The sequence below is a fragment of the Caretta caretta genome, chromosome 7, assembly GCF_965140235.1.
Source record: "Caretta caretta isolate rCarCar2 chromosome 7, rCarCar1.hap1, whole genome shotgun sequence".
NCBI classification, from domain to species: Eukaryota; Metazoa; Chordata; order Testudines; family Cheloniidae; genus Caretta; species Caretta caretta.
Window position 1 is genome coordinate 61,302,614 of NC_134212.1, and position 19,100 is coordinate 61,321,713.

At 46.1% G+C, this 19,100-nt stretch overlaps 1 protein-coding gene across 2 annotated transcripts in view; it reads left to right on the forward strand.

Moving 5' to 3' along the window:
• The window catches only part of ADAM8 (ADAM metallopeptidase domain 8), a 99,969-nt gene that overhangs the window by 17,709 nt on the left and 63,160 nt on the right, over positions 1-19,100 (forward strand). For both annotated transcript variants that reach the window (XM_048858423.2, XM_048858424.2), the window contains exon 5: positions 1,418-1,494. In XM_048858423.2, coding sequence (XP_048714380.1) covers positions 1,418-1,494 — 77 coding nt within the window. The remainder of the gene's footprint in view (positions 1-1,417; positions 1,495-19,100) is intronic.

Genomic DNA, 19,100 nt, shown 5'->3' on the forward strand with positions numbered 1-19,100 from the left:
TCAGTGATTTAGCCCCAGCAAAGGAGATTGTTGGGAGGGTCTAGTCCTCGACCTGCAGAGCTGGCTTACAGCTCCCCATGACCAGGGCAACTGGGAGGTAGTATAGCCCCGGTGGGCTCTCCAGACTTCAGCTAAATTTTGCAGTGCACAGCGGACACTCCCATTTTAGCAGCTGCTGCACAGTGCAGATAGGGGGCCGGTGTATGGAGAACAGCTAATTTGAATGAATTCCCTTCCTTCCTTCAGCAGCTCTGCAAATGCCCAGAGTGGCAAGGCCAGGGCTCCTCTCACCCCATGCCTCACTGTCCTACCCTCTATGCCTCCTGTAGCTGCAAACCTGCCCTATGGAGCAGCAGGTAGAGAGGAACCTCCGTAGTTCTGTAAGGGAAGCTCCTGCGCCCCATCCCCCACCTCTGCCTGCTGTGAGGGACAACACCTGCGCTGTTTCTTGGATGCTCCCATGCTCCCTCGCTCGCCTGGCCTGGCCTACTGTGGGGGACGATACCTGTGAGGTTGCTTGGACGCTCCTGTGTGTCCCGCACCATGCCCCAGCATGCTCTGTTCCTGGATTCCCTCCCCTGCCTCTCAGCTCTCCCCTGGCCTTCTGTGGGGATAATGCCCACACTGTACCCGGATGCTTTTTTCTTCCTGGCCCTTGCCTACACTGGGGGACAACACTCCTGCCCCTTGATAGTCTTTTCCCCTCCAGCTAGCCAGCTCTTACAGCTGGGAGTTCAGAGCGTCTGATTTCTAATCCCACCCTGTGACTTTGGTCACGTTACTTCCTCAGTCTTCTGTGTGTGTGTGTGTGTGTATTAGTGCTGATTACGTGTTCTGTGCTCAGGCACCGTGGCAGTCAGGAGCAGTGCTGTGTTGTGTATTGTGCTGATCCAGTCAAGCCTCCAATCTGCCCATGAATGTAAGGCTGCCCATGTCACTGTAGTATACTGCTCATGTATGGTGTGGAACTGCCTGCTGTTCAGGTGGGCAGTGTTGTTGTAGCCGTCTTGGTCCCAGGTTTTTAGACAGAGTGGGTGAGGTAATATCTTTTATTGGACCAACTTCTGTTGGTGAGAGAGACAAGCTTTCAGGCTTACCCAAGGTCACCTGAAGAAGAGCGCTGTATAGCTCAAAAGCTTGTCTCTCTCACCAACAGAAGTTGGTCCAATAAAAGATATTACCTCCCACACCTCGTGTGCTTTTCAGGTGGCAGCTGGGAGCACTTGTGTTTCTTGAAAGATCTGAAAATCACGCGTGGGTAATAAATGAGGCGGGAAAGGCTTGTTTTTGCCTGGAAGAAGCTCTGTAACAGATCTCTGCTTTCCAGGATCTGTACCTTGTTAGTGACTTCTTTTCTACCCTAAGTGTTCCCAGTATGGTGCTGATTGGCTTTTGACTTCTGCTTTCTCTGCTGCAGGATCACTGCTTTTATCACGGGGATGTTCACGGACACAGTGATTCAGCGGCAAGCATCAGTACCTGCAGAGGACTCAGGTATGATCTTTGACACAGGGCACGCAGAGGGGAGGGAACATCAGAACCCAAACATGTAAAGCAAAAAGCACCAGGGGGCCTGAGTGTGCCTTGCCCCACACTTGTGTCATTTTCAGTAGTCCAGACTGGGTATAAAATGCTGCTATTCTGATCTGGTAGCATTTTACACCCATTTGGCAGTAGTGTAAATGACTATACACTGTGCAGGTCAATAGAGAATCAGCCCCAATATGTGTCACTGTGTCAGAAGAACTTGGTTATGTTGTGCGATACAGTGATGTCACAATATATTGGTGTACTTTCAAACCAGTGTTGCCAACTCTCACAACTTTTATGGCAAACCTCTTTTCATCTGGTGTTTCTATAAAGTCCCACCCACTGGAGTCAGGTGACTTAAGGAGGCATTTCACCTTTCATTTAGGGAAAAAAGTCAATTTGCTCCTGGTTGTGGAGAATAGCTTGAATATGTGACCCCTGAAGGCTCAAAAACCAAAAGGCAAATTCAATGAACGAAATTTTTAAAATATCATGATTTTTGTGGCCTAAGTCATAGGTTTATAGATTCTAAGGCCAGAAGGGACCACTGTGATAGTCTGACCTTCTGAATCACACAGGCCATAAAACTTCCCCACAATAATTCCTAGATCAGATCTTTTAGAAAAACATCCAATCTTGATTTAAAAATTGTCAGTGATGGAGAATCCAACATGACCTTGGTAAATTGTTCCAATGATTAATTACTCTCACCATTAAAAATGTGTGATTTATTTCCAGTCTGAATTTGTTTAGCTTCAACTTCCAGCCATTGGTTCATGTTACACCTTTCTCTGCTAGATTGAAGAGCCCATAATTAAATATTTGTTCCCCATGTAGGTACTTATAGACTATAATCAAGTCACCCCTTAACCTTCTCTTTCTTAAGAGTAATAGCTTGAGCTCCTTGATCTATCACTATAAGACAGGTTTTCTAATCCTTTAATCATTCTCATGGCTCTTCTCTGAACCCTCTCCAATTTATCATTATACTTCTTGAATTGTGGGTACCAGAACTGGACACAGTATTCCAGCAGTGATTGCACCAGTGTCAAATACAGAGGTAAAATAACCTCCCTACTCTTACTCAAGATTCCCCTGTTTGTGCATCCCAGGATCGCATTAGCTCTTTTGGCCACAGCATCACACTGGGAATGCATGTTCAGCTGATTATCCCCCACGACTCCCAAATCTTTGTCAGAGTCACTGCTTCCCAGGTTAGAGTCCCCCAGCCTGTAACAAAGGCCTACGTTCTTTGTTCCCAGATGTATACATTTAGCCATATTAAAATGCATATTTTTTTTCTTGTGCCCAGTTTACTAAGTGATCTAGATCACTCTGTATCAGTAACCTGTCCTCATTATTTACCACTGCCCCTATCTTTGTGTCATCTGCAAACTTGATCAGTGATGATTTTATATTTTAATAGAACAGAGAATAGTAGGACTGGAACGGACCTCAAGAGGTCTTCTAGTCCAGTCCCCATCTCAAGTCATTAATAAAAATGTTAAATGATTTTTGAACAACTGGGGTTGGAGATACTGGAAAACAGACCACCATATGCTATTATAATAAAGATCTGTGGCAGGGTCGGGCCAGATGGCTACAGGCGACTAATAGAAGGCAGATATATTAGCCCCAGGCTAAGTAGGTCCCTTTTCCCTGGGTAAGGGAACAGGCAAGGTTCCAGAACAATCAGGAACCTTCTGGAGACAATTAAGACAGACAGGCTGATTAGAACACCTGCAGCCAATCAAGAAGCTGCTAGAATCAGTAAAGGCAGGCTAATCAGGGCACCTGGGTTTTAAAAAGGAGCTCACTTCAGTTTGTGGTGTGCGTGTGAGGAGCTGGGAGCAAGAGGCACTAGGAGCTGAGAGTGAGTATGCGGACTGTTGGAGGACTGAGGTGTACAAGTATTATCAGACACCAGGAGGAAGGTCCTATGGTGAGGATTTGAGGATTCGAGGATTCATAGATATTTAGGTCAGAAGGGACCATTATGATCATCTAGTCTGACCTCCTGCACAATGCAGGCCACAGAATTTCACCCACCACTCCTATAAAAAAAACCCTCACACCTATATCTGTGCTATTGAAGTCCTCAAATCGTAGTTTAAAGACTTCAAGGAGCAGAGAATCCTCCAGCAAGTGACCCGTGCTCCATGCTACAGAGGACGGCGAAAAACCTCCAGGGCCTCTTCCAATCTGCCCTGGAGGAAAATTCCTTCCCGACCCCAAATATGGCGATCAGCTAAACCTTGAGCATATGGGCAAGATTCATCAGCTAGATACTACAGAAAATTCTTTCCTGGGTAACTCGGATCTCACCCCATCTAATAGCCCATCACAGGCCATTGGGCCTATTTACCATGAATATTTAATTACCAAAACCATGTTATCCCATCATACCATCTCCTCCATAAACTTATCGAGTTTAATCTTAAAGCCAGATAGATCTTTTGCCCCCACTGCTTCCCTCGGAAGGCTATTCCAAAACTTCACTCCTCTGATGGTTAAAAACCTTTGTATACTTTCTAGTCTAAATTTTCTAGTGGCCAGTTTATATCCATTTGTTCTTGTGTCCACACTGGTACTGAGCTTAAATAATTCCTCTCCCTCTCCGGTATTTATCCCTCTGATATATTTATAGAGAGCAATCATATCTCCCCTCAACCTTCTTTTAGTTAGGCTAAACAAGCCAAGCTCCCTGAGTCTCCTTTCATAAGACAAGTTTTCCATTCCTCGGATCATCCCAGTAGCCCTTCTCTGTACCTGTTCCAGTTTGAATTCATCCTTCTTAAACATGGGAGACCAGAACTGCACACAGTATTCCAGATGAGGTCTCACCAGTGCCTTGTATCACGGTACTAAAACCTCCTTATCCCTACTGGAAATACCTCTCCTGATGCATCCCAAGACCCCATTAGCTTTTTTCACAGCCATATCACATTGGCGGCTCATAGTTATCCTATGATCAACCAATACTCCAAGGTCCTTTTCCTCCTCCATTACTTCTAATTGATGCGTCCCTAGCTTATAACTTAAATTCTTGTTATTAATCCCTAAATGCATGACCTTACACTTCTCACTATTAAATTTCATCCTATTATTATTACTCCAGTTTACAAGGTCATCCAGATCCTCCTGTAGGGTATCCCTATCCTTCTCTAAATTGGCAATACCGCCCAGCTTTGTATCATCCGCAGACTTTATTAGCACACTCCCACTTTTTGTGCCAAGGTCAGTAATAAAAAGATTAAATAAGATTGGTCCCAAAACCGATCCTTGAGGAACTCCACTGGTAACCTCCCTCCAGCCTGACAGTTCACCTTTCAGTAGGACCCGTTGTAGTCTCCCCTTTAACCAATTCCTTATCCACCTTTCAGTTTTCCTATTGATCCCCATCTTATCCAATTTAACTAATAATTCCCCATGTGGCACGGTATCAAATGCCTCACTAAAATCTAGGTAAATTAGATCCACTGCGTTTCCTTTGTCTAAAAAATCTGTTACTTTCTCAAAAAAGGAGATCAGGTTGGTTTGGCACGATCTACCTTTTGTAAAACCATGTTGTATTTTGTCCAATTTACCATTGACTTCAATGTCCTTAACTACCTTCTCCTTCAAAATTTTTCCAAGACCTTGCATACTACAGATGTCAAACTAACAGGCCTATAATTACCCAGATCACTTTTTTTCCCTTTCTTAAAAATAGGAACTATGTTATCAATTCTCCAATCATACGGTACAACCCCTGAGTTTACAGATTCATTAAAAATTCTTGCTAATGGGCTTGCAATTTCCTGTGCCAGTTCCTTTAATATTCTTGGATGAAGATTATCTGGGCCCCCTGATTTAGTCACATTAAGCTGTTTGAGTTTCGCTTCTGCCTCAAATATGGTAATGTCTACCTCCATATCCTCATTCCCATTTGTCATGTTACCATTATCCCTAAGATCCTCTTTAGTCTTATTAAAGACTGAGGCAAAGTATTTGTTTAGATATTGGGCCATGCCTAGATTATCCTTGACCTTCACTCCATCCTCAGTGTTTAGCGGTCCCACTTCTTCTTTCTTTGTTTTCTTCTTATTTATATGACTATAGAACATTTTACTATTGGTTTTAATTCCCTTTGCAAGGTCCAACTCTACTTGACTTTTAGCCTGTCTCACTTTATCCCTACATGTTCTGACCTCAATAAGGTAGCTTTCCTTGCTGATCCCTCTCTTCTTCCACTCCCTATATGCTTTCTGCTTTTTCTTAGTCACCTCTCTGAGATCCTTGCTCATCCAGCTTGGTCTACAACTCCTGCCTATGAATTTTTTCCCCTTACTTGGGATGCAGGCTTCCGATAGCTTCTGCAGCTTTGATTTAAAATAATCCCAGGCCTCCTCTACCTGTGTTGGGAGGAGGCCATGGGGAAGTAGCCCAGGGAGTTGTAGCTGTCACACAGCTGTTCCAGGAGGCACTCTAGACAGCTGCATTCCACAAGTCCCTGGGCTGGAACCTGGAGTAGAGAGTGGGCCCGGGTTCCCCCCAAACCTCCCAACTCCTGGTCAGACACAGGAGGAGTCATCCTGGACTGTAGGTTCACGAAAACAGCCAAGCTGAGGGCTGCCATGAAGCTCCAAGGCGAGCAAATCCGCCAATAAGCGCAAGACCCACCAAGGTAGAGGAGGAACTTTGTCACAGATCCTAAAGTACTTTGCAACCTGTATCTATACAGGGATCACTTTCTCCAACCATTGAAATGCAGCCATCTCTGGCGTGAACACTGCTGCTGTTTTACAGTGCACAGCAGTTCAGGAGAGGAAGGGAACGTGATTCTTCGATCTGTTTGTAACTGTAGGGGAATGTGGGGGAACCAAGATGAAATTAGGCCTGGACATTGTGATTGTATATGAAGTGTTTAGTCAGGAATTATTTGCAGTCAGTGCTGACTTGGCTTTGAGCTGTATTTCTGACTCACTGGCTTTGCATGTCTGTTTCCCAGCAGTGTAATCTGAGCCTTTTGGAAATGTTTGTATTAGAGATGGGCCTGAACCAAACCCCAGATGTGGATACTCAGGATTTTTCGGGGTGTGTGGTTCCAGACCTGAACTTTGCAGCTCAGACCTTTTAATTTGAAGTCACTTTATCAATGTAAACGTAAACAAAGGTAGAGAACCCTGCTGGACTTGCTGTGACTGCCCTTCTGCACAATGACAGAGATTCATGTAATACTTGGCCCTGAAGACAGGATGTCTTAGGTAGTGATGAGACTGTCTGATTGAATCACATACGTCTAGGCAGCATGACATATCAGAAGCTGATATTTTTCTGCTACCTGAGCCTGCAGGTGCAGACTAGAGGAGCAGCCCCTTGATAGAGAATCATGCTTGATCTCTAGAAATCCCAGATTATCCCCCTGCCACTCTGTTGTTAATTATTATGTTTATTAGGGTAGTGCCTAAGGACCAACCAATTTGAAAACCCCTCTGTTCTGGGTGCTGTATAAAGTGAGAAAGACTGTCCCTGCCCTGGAGAGCTCATAGCCTGAGTAGGCAAGATAGACAATGGGGTGGGGTTGGGGTGGGGAAAGAATTAGAGCTGGTTGAAATATGGGGGTGGGGTTGTCATGGATCCACAGGATCAGTGCTACACCCCATTTTTTAAACAGTCCCTTGGAGGAATCCTTCGGTTTGCCAGACCCCCGAGTAATCTCACTCTTCCTTCAGGTTAGGGTGCACCGCCTCACCCCCTCTGAGACTGAGCCTCTGGGCTCCAGCCCTCCTGCTTCACACCTTAAGCTCTGCTCAGCGAGTCCAGCTGAGGGTATATCTACATGCTACAGCAGCTCAGCTCTACAGGATTCTCCCATCGGCGTAGGTAACCCACCTCCCCGAGAGGCAGTAGCTAGGTCTGCGCTACACTGTCTACAAGGGGATTTAGGTTGGCTTAACAGCGCTGCTCAGAGGTGTGGATTTTTCACACCCCTGACAAATGTAGTTAAACCAACCTAATTTTCTACCGTAGACCAGGCCCGAGATTTGCTTCGGGTGAAAGACTTTGACCCTCTTCAGGGATCAGTGCAGCTCAGTAGGTATTTGCAGTGGCACCAAGCAGCCTTTTGAAAACAGAGTAGGGCTTAGTATTCAGCTGGAATTCAGCATCAGCAAGTCTTTAGGTTAGCGTCGAGAAACAAAGGTTAAGACGGAGTTCAGACTGGCCAACCCCAGGGCTCCACCCAACAAGCTGCTGTATCATAGAATCATAGAATATAAGGGTTGGAAGGGACCCCAGAAGGTCATCTAGTCCAACCCCCTGCTCGAAGCAGGACCAAATCCCAGTTAAATCATCCCAGCCAGGGCTTTGTCAAGCCTGACCTTAAAAACCTCTAAGGAAGGAGATTCTACCACCTCCCTAGGTAACGCATTCCAGTGTTTCACCACCCTCTTAGTGAAAAAGTTTTTCCTAATATCCAATCTAAACCTCCCCCACTGCAACTTGAGACCATTACTCCTCGTTCTGTCATCTGCTATCATTGAGAACAGTCTAGAGCCATCCTCTTTGGAACCCCCTTTCAGGTAGTTGAAAGCAGCTATCAAATCCCCCCTCATTCTTCTCTTCTGCAGGCTAAACAATCCCAGCTCCCTCAGCCTCTCCTCATAACTCATGTGTTCCAGACCCCTAATCATTTTTGTTGCCCTTCGCTGGACTCTCTCCAATTTATCCACATCCTTCTTGTAGTGTGGGGCCCAAAACTGGACACAGTACTCCAGATGAGGCCTCACCAATGTCGAATAGAGGGGAACGATCACGTCCCTCGATCTGCTCGCTATGCCCCTACTTATACATCCCAAAATGCCATTGGCCTTCTTGGCAACAAGGGCACACTGCTGACTCATATCCAGCTTCTCGTCCACTGTCACCCCTAGGTCCTAGATTCCATCTTGTCTCGCTGTCTCTCAGTTCCAGGTGACAGCCCCTCTATCTCAGCTCTCAGCACAGCCACATGACTCCTTTCCCCTTTGATCTCCAGCTCTGGGCATTTGCTCTGCTTCCTGGCAGAGAGGTGGGGGGAACCTCCTTCCTTTGGGCTGTAAGTCACTAGGTGTGAATGTCCCAACCAGTGGGGTTTCCATTGTCTCTTCTGGGTCCTCCATTCACGTGTGTGTAGACTTTGTCCAGTTTGTTTGACTCTAGTCTCCAACCAGGCTGCTAGTGAGTCAAACCCCTCCTCTCTTGTCTTTACCCTCAGAGCATAGCAATGCAAAGCACAGAGGGAAACTGAGGCACACATAAGCATAATAAAAATATTTACCAAAATTCCCACATTCCTCTCGGGAAATAAAATTAATGGTTTTGGTTTTGATTTTTCGAAACATTTTTTTGTGATTACTGTTTCCCCCATCCCCTCACTTTCAATCCTTGAAAAGGGAAACGTTTCAATTTCCAGATTTGGACAGGAATCCAAAATGGAGTGTCAGCTGTCTTAACTGGAGAGGGGACTGAAGGGGGCTCAAGGAGAGGAAGAGATGGAAGGGGTGATGTCTGTGAGGAGAAGGAGGAGAGAGAGTGGCAGATGATTCAGTAGGACAGGGCCCATTCTGTTGTCTGGAGCACTTCAGAAAGCTGGCAGGGAAAGCTTTGCAGGTGACCTGCTACCTCTGCCAGAGACACATGTGTAGAGGGACTGCTGGCCTAGTTGATGGCAGGCAGAAGCATAATTAATTATGCAAAAAATGTTCATTCCTACTATTTAATTGGCTGATAAATAGAGAGAATACTATTTTCCTCTCTTTTCCTAACAATGGATTCACTGAAGCTGAATCTGGTTTCTCCAGGGCTTGGTGTCCTGATTTCTTCAGGTGTTAGTAGTTGGTTTCTCAGATTTAAACTTTTCTGATAAACCCGGCTTATCTACCACTTACATAGGCTAGGTCCTTAAATTTGCCAAGAAACAAACCCTCTTAATTGTCTTTTATTTGAACATCTTTCAGATTTATTCACCCTACAATAAAAAAAAAGTAAAGTTGCCAAAAAACCAAGGAAGTTCTCACCTTTCACAAGAGTGTAAAAAATGCAACGTTTCTATGACCCCTAGTAACCTAGACATTGCTGGACTGGATGAGACCTGCTGTTCATCTAGTCCAGGCCTCTCTCTCTGACAGTGGCTAGTGTTCCAGTTCTGGGATTAACTGCACCTTGGCCCGCTCTGTGGTCTGCTCAGGTCTCAGGCTTCCTCATGTCACCTCTCTGTGGGTGGGAACCCTCATCCTTCTCCTTCCAGACTGAGGATTAAGGTTTGCAGTTATGCTTATCCCAGCAGATCTGTTTTTAGTCCAGCGCCGGCTGTTCTGCTGTCTCCCAGGGTCTATGACAGGGTTACCAGTGACCAGCCAGCTTTCCCAGAGCACAGTTCATTTATTTAGGACAAAACCATTACAGAGAAAACATCTATCCTAAAACAATGCACTGTCCACACGTGTGCCAGCTTACTAGAGGGGTCTTTTGTCTTCCACAGGAAGACCCTGGCAGGTTCCATTCCTTCCAACAGGGTTTGCCTTCTTGGTTACAGTCTCATGTCAGTTTTTGCATCAAAATTAGGGTCACACAGTTCAGGCAGCCCTTTATACCAAAAACCCATTCTTTGTCTTGTGGGCCTCTGGAACCCATTCCAAACCAGTCTATGCAGTTCTGCCCAGAAGTGGTACTTCTCTGTCGGTGTGTACTGCCCAGATGTGTGCAGTAATTGCCCCACACCCTACCCCTGGTTTTAGTTCCTGGACAATGCTCGGCGGTTCTCCCCAATGGATCCAGAATGTAATCCCTAAGTTATGACAGGTTTCAGTGTAGCAGCCGTGTTAGTCTGTATCCGCAAAAAGAATAAGAGGACTTGTGGCACCTTAGAGACTAAATTTGTTAGTCTCTAAGGTGCCACAAGTCCTCCTTTTCTTTTTGCCTATATTATGGTGTACTCTCACCACCGGAGCACCTCTTCCTGCCCTGGTTTCACAATGGTCTGTCTCTTCCATGGTCTAGCCCCCTCAGCCAGGTCAGCTCTCAGTCAAGCCGCTTGGTTCTCGTTCCATCTTCACTTTGCCCCTAGCAGAAGCAGCCAGCCTTTTTTATCTGGCCTGCTGTGCCCTGATTGGCCTCTGCCTGTTCCCAGCCCTTCCAGGTGATGGAGGACCAACTCTTGCTGGTTCTGCCTGCAGATGATCATGGGAGGCCTCTTTAGGCAATTCCGGGTGGTCTGAACTCACAGCTCTTCCCTTCCAGCAGAAGTGTTATCCAATTCCTAATAGCTAGAGATTGGTTTAAACCCGGAAGCAGGAGGTTTATTGTCTTACAAAAAAATATTTTTAACACTCACAACAACTCTGGATATTCTTGTTATTCATATCAATGTCTCTGAATTTTGATACATTCTTGTCCTCAGCAATATCCTTTGTCAATGAGTTCCCACATCTAATTACATGTTGAGCAGAAGCGTTTCCTTTTATCTGTTTTGAACTTGCCACCTTTCGATTTAATTTAATGTCCCTTGTTGTGTTATGAGGCAGGGAGAACGGATGTTCCCAATCTACCTTCTCTAAACCATTCATTATTTTATATTATTTTGTCATAACCCTTCATAGCTGCCTACTTTCCAAGGTGGGTGAGGTAATATCTTTTATTGGACCAACTTCTGTAATATCCTGGGAACAATGCAACTACTCTGCATACTTTCTGAGAGCATAGGAGGTGCCTATGTTTCTTACAGTGAGCATGCACAAAGCTACCTAAGTACTGACACCACCCCACAGTGAATACGCTGCTCAGAGCCCGAGCTCAAGTTAAAGCCCCAGAGGCCCCAAAGTGGGATTCTCAAACTAGACATTTACCTGTCTGTCTCACCACTGGGGCCTGACCCTGTAAGCGTGCTCAAAGCAAATGTACAGGATCAGGCCTCACACAAGACAGCTGGTTCTTCTTTGAATGAAGGTCCCATGTACATTCCACTTGAGTATGCATGTGATCCATGCTCCTGAAACTGGATGATATTTCACGGCCATGTCCGTTGTTGGTCTGTGCCTGCCATCTCCTTCTCATCCCCGCACCCGAGGATGTCAGGGGCAGTGCAGGCAGACTACCTTTCCCATTCCTTTCTTTGCTTTGTAAGTTATAAATAAGGCTAAGATTTTGTCACGGTTAAATAAAAGTCACGGACAGGTCACAGGTAATAAACAAAAATTCATGGAGTCTGTGACTTTACTAAAAAATAACTGGGGTCAGGGCTAGGTAGGGGGAAGAATGGAGTCTGGGGAGGGACCCACAGGCTGAGCCCCCCACCATGGCAGAGGGCACAGCCCTGGTTCCAGTGGCCGCAGCAGGGAGCGCAGTCTCTGGGGGTGCACACACTCCGCTCTGGAGCTGGCCGCAGCCTTAGGACAGAGATGCACGGCCCTGGCTGCAGCCCCCCGCCAAGCTCCGGCGACAGCCCTGGGAAGCCATGGGGGACATGTGGCCCCACTGCAGCTGCCGGCTGGGGCATGCGGTCCCAGCTGCAGCTCCCAACGGAAGCCACAGGGCTGGGACACAGAGTCCTGCCTCCAGCCTTAGCTTCAGCTGCTGGTCATCTCATCACAGCACCCAGACTTGCTTGATGCACAGTCTGATGTTTCTCCGGGGTACCAAGGGCTGAATCACCTTGTTACTCCCTGTCTTTAGCGAGAGAGAGTCTTAAATGGGAAGGCTGGGTGTCAGCTCCCTGACACCACTAGCCTGTCAGCTGCTCAAGCACTCTCCTCTGGGCTGCACCAGCCCTCCTGTTTTTGCCCTGCAGGTTCACAATAGGTGCACCCCAGTCCCCGAGTCCCCTTGAAACATTCCCCTGTGATATCCACCCCCCGATACTGGCTACTCAGAAATCCCAGATCCTTTGCCCCCAAAGGAGCAGTGTACCCCAATTTTACCTTAAACCACCACTCCTGTATCACACACAGCCCTTGTGAGCCCTTGTAGTAAAACAAATGACAGTTTGTTTAAGGGAAGGAATAGAGATTCCACTAGAAGCAAGAAAAAATGTTGGAAACAAATTGTTACAATATAAAACAAAATCATAAACTGTGAACTAGGGCCTATATTGTATTAATAGTTACCTTCCCTAACTACACTTGATCTTAGCCAAAAGGCCGAAAGTAAGTTCCCCCCACGCCCGCACAGTGCAGTCTGTGGCAGAGCTGGCTGGCTTCCCAGGATCCAGTCTTTCATGAAATACTCCTGCTCAACAAGATGTCTCCTCAGTGAATGGATGCAGAGTCTTTCTTCACCCTGTGATATACTGAATCAGTCCTTTGTCTTTATTGACAGGGTGATCCCCAGTCTGTTGTTATGTTCCTTCTCACATTCAAGTGGTTTTGATTGTTTGTAGTTGTCTTTGATGGTTTTCCATTGACTGTTCTGGGAAGGGTTAAGGACAGACAGTTGAGCCTGGCATTACATCCCCAGCTGACCGAGGAGGGGTGACAACTTCCTCCTGTTTAAATGAGCTATCGCTGAGACCTATGATTCGATGGTGACTAACTTTTACTCCAAGACCATAAGGCATAATTTTTGATATAGTTGCATTATTCCTTAAATATTACCTGTATGCACATCTTGCAATGATTATGAGTATTGAGAAGTTACAAGCTTTCCGTAGAGACCTCACATGCTACGCTTTATGAATAAATAGCATGGAAGTGATGTATTGGTGTAGTGAGTTTGTCAGGTCTGAGACAGGAGTTGCTTGTAAAGAATAATGAACCCTTTGCCAGTTGGTACCAATGGGCCTCTGTGTCACATGCTGAATCAAAGGCCTGATGGAAGTCTATAAAAAGGACTGCACGAGGCTTATTAAATTTACCCATCTTCTCAAAAAGCTGTCTCTTGGTAAAGATCTGGTTGGTGGTGGAACAACCTAAGTCTAAGCCACATTGAATATCCCAGCCTTTGCCATGAAGTGCATTGCTGATCAGAGATGTCAACACAGAAGCAAAGACTTTTCCTGAGGCTGACAACAGTTTAATAACTCTGTAGTTGCTACAGGTCTGACTGTCCTGTTTTAACAGAGGCAGAATAACCTTTCAGTCATCGGGGGGTGATATTAGTGCACCAAAATGGTCTGGAAGAGACTAGGTATCCACGATACAACAATACTCCCATGTCTTCAGCAACTCAGCTTGGAGCCTACAAACATTTATGCACATGCTTATCTTTGTGGATTGCATTCTTAGGTGCCCATCTCTCCCCATGCATTGTATAGGAGACTAGGTGCCAAACTCAGGCTTTGTAGATCCCATGGTTGTTCTAGGGATTTTTCTAGGTACCTAAAGTTAGGTGTTTCAATGCCTAAATCCCTTTGTGGATCAGCCCCATCTGCCTAGGCTTCCACCTCCTCCAGAACCTGCCATGGTGGGCTCACCCCCCTCCACTTCTCAAACTGACTCTTTCCCCTTTATCGGGATCAGATGCTCATCAGGCAATCACCTGACTTTTTCCCACCTGGGCCTCTACCTGGCCCAAACAGCTGTTCTTAAAGGGTCTCTACCTCAGAACAGGGCTGGCTAGCCTCAGGCCCTGAAGGGGCAGAGCACCCTGGGAGCTCTGACAGAGCAGAGCCATAAGTGGGGAAAATTGGGTAACTTCCCCTCTTGCGACATACCTCGCTCTACTTCCCTTCCCCGCCATATATATCTGCTCCCATTCCTACCCCCCTCAACAATTCCTCCCCGCGACTGTTTCACCAGGCTGAGGGAGTGTCTCCAGGGTCCCTTTCCCTCCACTGCTCTTTCCTCCCAGGAAAGAACCTAGAACATCCCTTCTTCCCCATGCTGCCTGCAGCAGTGAGGAAGGGACAGCTGCTTCTGATGCTGCTGTTTCTAGGAGAAAGGGGAGGGCAGAGCAGCTCAGGAGAGTCAGAGCTGTGCAGTGGAGAATGGAGGGAGGGCTTCAGCTCTGCTTTCTAATCCAACCAACAGCAATACTCCTCCATTTCTGTCCCCATTTGAGAACAAACCTCTGAAAACCAGCAACTACAGAATTAAAGTCCACGCCAACTCCACAATGCAACCTTAACTCTGCCCTTTTTGTGCCATATCCCAGCGTGATGTGAACACACATACTAGCACTCACCTGCTCCGGAACACTCTGGAGACAGAGCACATGAGCCCTGTAGGACCCAGTCTAACATCTGTTTGCTAACGCAAAATTTGGGTTTAGGTCAAGCGTAGAGAACAGGAGCTACCTACACCTGGCCTGCACCCAAACACTGAGCCTGCTCCACATAAACTACCCCAGATACGCTACATGTTACCACCCCTTTACTGATGATTCTTGCCGAGACGTTGCTTTCACTTATTCCTCACTAAGCCCTGGAGACCATGGATGTTTATGGTAACAGATGGCTAACAACCATAGAATATCAGGGTTGGAAGGGACCTCAGGAGATCATCTAGTCCAACCCCCTGCTCAAAGCAGGACCAAGCCCCACTTTTTGCCCCAGATCCCTAAATGGCCCCCTCAAGGATTGAGCTCACAACCCTGGGTTTAGCAGGCCAATGCTCAAACCACTGAGCTATCCCTCCCCCCAAATCCCATGGCTGGAAGATCCCTGTGCACGTCTACTGACAACCCACAAAACTCAGTGCTGAAATTAGACATTCTTGATCTCTCCTGGTACACATGTATTTCTCCTGTTATCACAGTGACAACTCTGCCAACCTGCTCCAACTACTCCCTCCACCATTCACTACAGCTATACCCGACACCGTGAACACAGCTGGAGTGTTTGCAGATAAATACTGGAATTCAGATATGTGGAACCCAACTCAAACAATTACATATTCTCATAGTTGTTCATGTCCACCTATTATGGCACCACCCTTACTGAGCCATTCCTAGTGGGTATTGCCAGTTACAGAGGGCAGAATTAAGGGATGTACAGGGATGATGTATATTTTAACTTAGTCTTTCCTAGTTTTTGGACATTTGTTTGAGTTACCATAATTCTTTATTTCCTGGCTTTCAGAGGTTTGAAAGTAGCTGAGGCATTACTAGGCAACCTTAACTCTATTAACGAAGTTTTGGGGCAGTTAATTTAATCCTACTTTTTGCTGTCGGCCTCTTAGCCAGTTTTTGATACATGACAATACTATTATGGATTGGATGAAACATCAGTGAAGTTGGTAGGTGGAACCACCACCCTTCATTTAAGATAGCTGTAAGAAATGATTAAGCTCCTTTTTAGCAACCCCCACCCAAAACAAAGGCATATGAGAATCTGCTCAGGAATTAGGATTATGTGAATGCGGGCTTTGCAAGTTATTGTCTGGGGCAAGGGTGTTGGTGGGGAGGGGGAAAGAAGCACACTGAAACAAACTGAGAAGAAAACTAGACATAGCTTGGACACACACACGGTGGTGGTGGCTGAAAGAGGCTTGGGGGTGTAAGCAAAAAACCATATCTCCTGTTGTTGGGTTCCTTCTGTGTTCAGAGAAACAGGACTTTGTAGTTTCCTTGTAATTAAACAAGATGGCATCAAAGACTCCAAGCTCCATTGTCCACTTCTCTTCCCAACTTGAACAACCTACAAGACCCAAATTTTTGGCTAGCTGCTCAGGCCAAAACCAGATAACAGTACTTTGCCTCTGACCACATAGCAACGTAGCTTCGTTAGTAGCCCATTGTGAGGGACTTTGTCAAAGGCCCTTTGAAAGTCCAAATAAATTATGTCAACTAGTTTTCCATTATCCACTGCTTTATTGACAGGTTTGAAGAATTCTCAGAGAGTAGTGAGAGACTATTTCCCTTTGCAGAAACCCTGGTGCTTAAATGCTCTCCTGATCTTGTAGGTGTTTTCTTATTCTATTTTTAATTATTGTTTCTGCCAGTTTGCCAGCTACAGATGCTCAGTATTTCACTAAATCAACTTTAGAGCCCTTTTAAAATGTAGATATTACAATGCTACCCTTAAGTTCCCCAGTAAAATAGCTGTAAGAAAATGAGGGAGTTTCACTTCCAGGAATTTTATTTCCCCGTCCCTCCCCGAATCACTGGGGGTCTCTGCATGGGTCCCAGTGCCTCTGAAGGGGATGGGAGTCGCCCCTGCACAGCTCTGCCTACCCCTCGCTACTGCCCTCCCAGAGATCAGGCATCTCTGGCTCCTTACACAGTATGAATGATGTTACAGTGTGGGGGGAAGACAGGTTTGCCTTTCCTCTCTTGCACCTATGTCAGTCTTTGCTCTGCTTTGGAGGCTGCATAACAGGAGGTTTTGCCTAGCCTTGGTGCTCAAGCAGGGCAGCTCCCAGTCCCATGTGACAAAGACACACCAACCCAGGCTCTTGGCATGATTCACAAAGGGCCTAGCCTTCTGCCATTTATGTTAATGGCAAAATTCTCAAATGACTTCCCTGGGAGTGAGTTTGGGCCCAAGACTGCCCATCTAATAACCTCAGAAATAAATCAGCCAATAAACCCTGCCTTCGGGGGTGTGCTCTGGTGCTTGGGATTAGGTACCTGCTAACCCCCATGGAAAACACGGTCGACTCCAAACTGAAGTGGGCATTTCTTTCAGTTTCATCCCTGAGGGGCAGATTGTGGTACTCTTTACTCTGCTGACTGGTATCTTTCCCCATGAGTAGGGAATGGCGCAATCTATGCAGTAAGGTGCTACTGTGTGTGTGTGTATGTGTAAAGGGGCCGTAGACTTGCCCCTCCGGAGCAGCAAAAAGTTGGATTGCTGTATGTGTTGGAAACCAGCATCAGGGGTGGAGTGCTGGGCAGTCCAGCTAGAAGTACAAAAGTAGCAAACTCCTGGTTTCCCCCTAGTCTGTACATTCTCTGTGCTCTGGCCCTCTGACATTTCAAACTCTTCCCAGATGGTTTGCTCCCACAGATAATCTGCTTCTGCACATGTCCCAGCTTTCAGTTTCTGCTCCCACCAGTCATTTCCTTGGGAGTTTGAGATTATTTCCCTTTGTGGTGGGAAAGGACAATTATACAAGAAAAGACAATGGGCCAAAGCATAAACCAGTGTAATTTAGGTCTTCCCCTAGCACCCTAGCATGTGTCTACACAGCCACGGAAGTGAGCCTCCCAGCTCCAGTCAACATACTAGGAGTAGCGGGGCTCACGTTAGCACTCTAAAAATAACTGTGCAGACAGCACTTTCAGGCTCTGATGCCGGGGGGGTTGGGGAGGGACAGGCTTCAGTACCTGAGCTCCAACCTAAGCCGTAACTTCAAAGCGCTGTCTACGCAGCTATTTTTAGAGCACTAGCATGAGCCTCACTAGCCCAAGTGTGTCAACTTGGGCTGTACAGACATACCTTTAGTCTCCCTGCGTTGACTCACCCCCACTTCTGCCCTCCTTACATGTCAGTTCTCAGCGTGGCTATGACTTTCCCAGAAGGGAGGAGCATAGCAAGAAAAGCAACAACAATCACCCCCTCTTATGGAACGTAAACTCTCCGTACACCTTCCTGCTGCTCCTTGGTATGTAAATTACAGTAATTTAGGCTCCCTTATGCGTGGATAAGTGTGTTTAAGAGAGTTAGATTCTAGGCAGGGCTAGCTTACATATCCTTACACACTGCCTCTGAGTCTGACCCATTGACTTCAGTGGAGATATTTTTCTCCTAATATAGCTAATATCAGTACTTAAGAATTGGTGATACTGCCAGTCATGCTGTATATTGGATCTTAAATAGACTCTCCTTGAAGGATAGAGCTACAGATTTGTTTTTCTGCTGTTGCTGGGAAGGACAGGTTCCTTTAACTCGTAGGTGTCAAACCTGCTTTGTAGTCTGCTAAATGGCTCTTTGATGTGAAAAGCCCAGATTGTCTGTTAACAGCATCAATTATCTGTGTCCATCTTTCTCAGAACAACTCTGAGACCTTAATCCTTGCAGTGTAAAATCTACAGTTTATGTCTGGGCTGATAAGCCACAAAGGCTGTCTTTGGCATCTGATATTAAAAGGTGCGCAGAGCAAACACACGCCAAGTGGCTTTGAAATGTCTCTCCTGCTTTTTCAGTGTCCGCTCAGAGAGAACCAGTAAAATAAGGCCTTTGCAGAGGGAGGGGAAAGCCAATATATTCTTAGAGGAAATTGTGAATAAACTAAAACAGGGAGTGATTGTTTCTCACTGAATTAGTCATTCAGGAGTTAAATCATCGTTAGTGATAGTGGCTTCCTTCCCAGGTGTATGTGCTGTTGCCATCTGGGTGCTTGGAGACCAGAATTAAAGTGGTAAAGTTATGACTAAGCCAGCTCATCACCCCACTCATATCGTCCTTAGCAGAATGAACCCAGGAAGATCTTCCCCACACAAGAAATTAAGACTCTCCAGAAAGTAACAGAACTGTAATCACTTTGTCCCCTTAGATCAGTTTCTGTGATCAGTAATTGTTTCTAACATTGGATCAGCAGCCTTACCCAGGCTACATTTTGCTAATAGTTTGTATAGTTTCATGTTTATTTAATTTTAATCTTAGTGAAGAATGTAGAACTGCTCCATGTGATCACTCTACTGGTACATACCGCCAGGTGGCCCACCTCACAGTC